General features: G+C 46.3%; 1 protein-coding gene across 1 annotated transcript; it reads right to left on the bottom strand.

Moving 5' to 3' along the window:
* Positions 1-257: 257 nt before the first annotated feature.
* Positions 258-1,724, bottom strand: LOC107046526 (protein bangles and beads-like). Its single transcript, XM_015269146.1, has 7 exons — positions 1,586-1,724; positions 1,467-1,520; positions 1,265-1,396; positions 1,063-1,194; positions 862-993; positions 594-791; positions 258-526 (listed from the first exon to the last, which is right to left on the bottom strand). Exons 1-7 carry the CDS (start codon positions 1,722-1,724, stop codon positions 258-260), a joined length of 1,056 nt encoding a protein of 351 aa, XP_015124632.1.
* Between the last annotated feature and the right edge of the window lie 323 nt (positions 1,725-2,047).

The following is a 2,047-nucleotide window of genomic DNA, read 5'->3' as shown; positions in this document are numbered from 1 at the left end:
TTGTTCGATCGCCGGTTGATGGGTGATGATTGCGCGACCATGATTGTCGACGGGTAATCGATCAAAACCTAACTATTGACTATTTGTTGGCCAGCAATGGACCAACGATCGAGTGACGATCCTCTGAGTTTCAGCAAGGGATCAATCAATCATCCACCGGCCATCGATAGAGTGAACAAGTCAAAAAGTTGCCATCGAGTAACCATCGATTGATCTGCCAGGGGAATGGTTAGACTTGAGTTGATGTCAAGATTGGGTCATAGAGAAACCAGAATTGGATGAGCTTCTGCTCCGCCTGGAGTTGCATCGAGAGGTTCGGGGACAAAATTGGCAAAATCTGCAGGATGTATTACATCAGCAACTTGTGCGGCCACTACAGGTTCTGCGTGATATTCAGGTGCTGGGGCATGAGCAAGTTCTGGTTCCTCAGGAGGTTCTGTGGGATCGGCAGTTTCTTCAGCATCTTGAGCTTCTATGCGATCTGCGAGTTCTGAGTCCCCAACAGGTTCTATGGCTCCTGCAACATCTGCAGGTTGTGGAACTGGTATACCAAGTCAACGTGGGCGACCTCGAGGCCTCCTTATCGGATCTACAGGTGGTACTGCTGGAGCCTCTGGGAGTGCAACTAAATTTTGTTGTGCGGTCAGACGTCGAGGTGGACGGCCACGAGGTCTCCTTGGGGGGCGATACCTGAGCAGTTGCTACAACTCGTGGCCGTCGAGTTCTGGCATTTGCAGTCCTTCGCTGAGCTTGCGGTGCAGGTGCATCAGGCACAAGCTCAGGGTCAAGAACTGCGATTAGAATTGACAGATTGATGAATGTGTTATTAAGCCTTGTTTTTAGTTCCAATTCATTTATTACCTTCGCCGTGAGGCCTCCTTTGGGGAACCACCTCAGCAGCAGCTGCAATTCGTAGACGTTGAGCTCTTGCATTTACAGTTCTTCGCTGAGCTTGCGGTGCAGGTGCATCGGGCACAAGCTCAGGGTGAAGAACTGGGATTAGAATTGACAGATTGATGAATGTGTTATTAAGCCTTGTTTTCAGTTCCGATTCAGTTATACCTTCGCCGTCAGGCCTCCTTTGGGGAACCACCTCAGCAGCTGCTGCAACTCGTGGACGTTGAGCTCTCTCATTTGCAGTTCTTCGCTGAGCTTGCCGTGCAGGTGCATCGGGCACAAGCTCAGGGTCAAGAACTGCGATTAGAATTGACAGATTGATGAATGTGTTATTAAGCCTTGTTTTCAGTTCCGATTCAGTTATTACCTTCGCCGTGAGGCCTCCTTTGAGGAACCACCTCAGCAGCTGCTGCAACTCGTGGACGTTGAATTCTGGCATTTGTAGTTCTTCGTGGGTCTTGGGGTGCAGGTGCATCGGGCATAAGCTCACGGTCAAAAACTGCGATTACAATGGATAGATTGATGAATGTGTCATTAAGCCTTATTTTTAGTTCCGAATCAGTTATTACCTTCGTGAATCCTTCTTCTTTTTCTATACAGTAGTTGATTTTCTAAGATTCCACCTATAAATCAGAACGTAAAAATTAATTGCAATTATACTGTGAAATTTATGAGGCCATGAGCATACTAGTTCCAGGAGTAACATCAAGGAGCCCATTTAGAAGAGCTGCCTCTGCCTCGGCTTCTGCTTCATCTCTGAATCTCTGATCTCTTCCATCATTATCAACTGACAGACGCTGTCTTTCATCAAACTGGAAAACTAACATTTTCACGATTGAGTATAATGATGCATCCTTCTGAGATTTGCGATTGATGTCAAGAATTCGTCAACATCTAATGTGAAAATGACAAATAAAAATATCATGTATTAGGAGAAGGACATGCAACAGCATCAGATGACTTCATATTGGAATATCTCTGGAGTCATGATAATCATCATTGGCTGGACATATTGATGTTACATTTTAAATTTTGGTTCTCTTCGTATACCCTTTCGGGTCTTTACGATTTGATCCCATCCCACCCCCAACCCCCTGTACCGCATTCGCCGAAGGACTAGGGAAAACCTCGCTTTGAGGGAAAAACCTGC

This window comes from Diachasma alloeum, unplaced genomic scaffold, assembly GCF_001412515.2.
Source record: "Diachasma alloeum isolate Michigan unplaced genomic scaffold, Dall2.0 Dall_scaffold_01471, whole genome shotgun sequence".
Taxonomy (NCBI): Eukaryota; Metazoa; Arthropoda; class Insecta; order Hymenoptera; family Braconidae; genus Diachasma; species Diachasma alloeum.
This window is presented reverse-complemented; position numbering and strand designations above follow the sequence as displayed.